This window comes from Conger conger, chromosome 18 (genome assembly GCF_963514075.1).
Source record: "Conger conger chromosome 18, fConCon1.1, whole genome shotgun sequence".
NCBI lineage: Eukaryota > Metazoa > Chordata > Actinopteri > Anguilliformes > Congridae > Conger > Conger conger.
The window spans coordinates 5,447,501-5,448,777 of NC_083777.1; the positions used below are offsets into that span (position 1 = coordinate 5,447,501).

The following is a 1,277-nucleotide window of genomic DNA, read 5'->3' on the forward strand; positions in this document are numbered from 1 at the left end:
CCTTAAGTATACCTTATAGAATGGATCGAATATGGAAAAATGAAAATTGTAGAATATGGTGTGTTTGCTGAGGACTTCATGGAACCCAGACCCCTATTTGTGAACTATGAGATTCAGAATAGTGTATACAATTCTCAAGTTTTTTTCCTTGTATCTGCCTCTCCCCCTACTTCTCTCCTCTCTCTCCTCCCTCTCTTCTCTCCCTCCCCAGCTTGTGAGACGATTGCAGACACCCTGTACAACACCGTCTGGACTCTGGGCTGCAGGTCCTACATGAACAGCCAGAGGTCAGCATGCTTCTGTGATGAAGAAGAGAAGGATGAACTATGAGTGGCCACCCAGAGCCTCAGAGCGTAGCATAGAGCTGGAGTACACAACACACAACCGCACAGGAACACACAACACAACACAGGAGTACACAACACAGCACACAACCGCATAGGAACACACAACACAACACAGGAGTACACAACACAGTACACGACTGCATACGAACACACAACACAACACAGGAACACATAACACAACACAGGAGTACACAACACAGCACAGGAACACAAAACACAACACCGGGGTACACAACACAGCACACAATCACATAGGAACACACACCACAACACACAACACAGCATAGTAATACACAGCACAGCAGAGCACAGTGATGAAACACACACACTACAGAACTTTATGGACAATCTATCATCAGTGAGAATTTGAAGACTGAACAAGACCATGACACACACACACTGAAGTCACACAAATATGCATACTGACAAACACACATGGAATACATGGAATCAATCTGGTTGCCCTTCTCTGAACCTTTTCCAGCACCTCTATATCTTTCTTATAGGGCAGTCCCTGGAACTGGTCACAGTACTCCAAGTGTGGTCTGACAAGGGTCATGTTTGCTATAGAACTAGTGTGCAGTTAGACACCCACATTCAGCTAATGGGACTGCTGGCCCTCACTCCAGAACAGGAGAAATGTGTAAAGAACTGACAGTCCTTGTCACTAGATTGAGGCAATTATTTTTTGTTACAATTTAGAGAATTTCCATAAAGGGCTACTCTAAAATTGCTTTACAGAGAGATGCCACTGGCACAGCACTTGAAAGCTGTCCAGACATGGTATTCCATGTGATAGAGAGACAATATTGCCGCAGTGTTGCATTAAATTACACATTGTATTATATTAGCTGCCAATGTTATGTTTGTCAGGACACCGAAGTGAATATTAATAACGTGTGAAGATATATTTACCCCTGTCCTGGTAAT

At 43.6% G+C, this 1,277-nt stretch overlaps 1 protein-coding gene across 2 annotated transcripts in view; it reads left to right on the forward strand.

Moving 5' to 3' along the window:
• The window catches only part of pla2g12b (phospholipase A2, group XIIB), a 4,189-nt gene extending 3,568 nt beyond the window's left edge, over positions 1-621 (forward strand). For both annotated transcript variants that reach the window (XM_061228361.1, XM_061228362.1), the window contains exon 4: positions 212-621. In XM_061228361.1, coding sequence (XP_061084345.1) covers positions 212-330 — 119 coding nt within the window. In that variant the 3' untranslated portion in view covers positions 331-621. The remainder of the gene's footprint in view (positions 1-211) is intronic.
• The last annotated feature ends 656 nt before the right edge of the window (positions 622-1,277 follow it).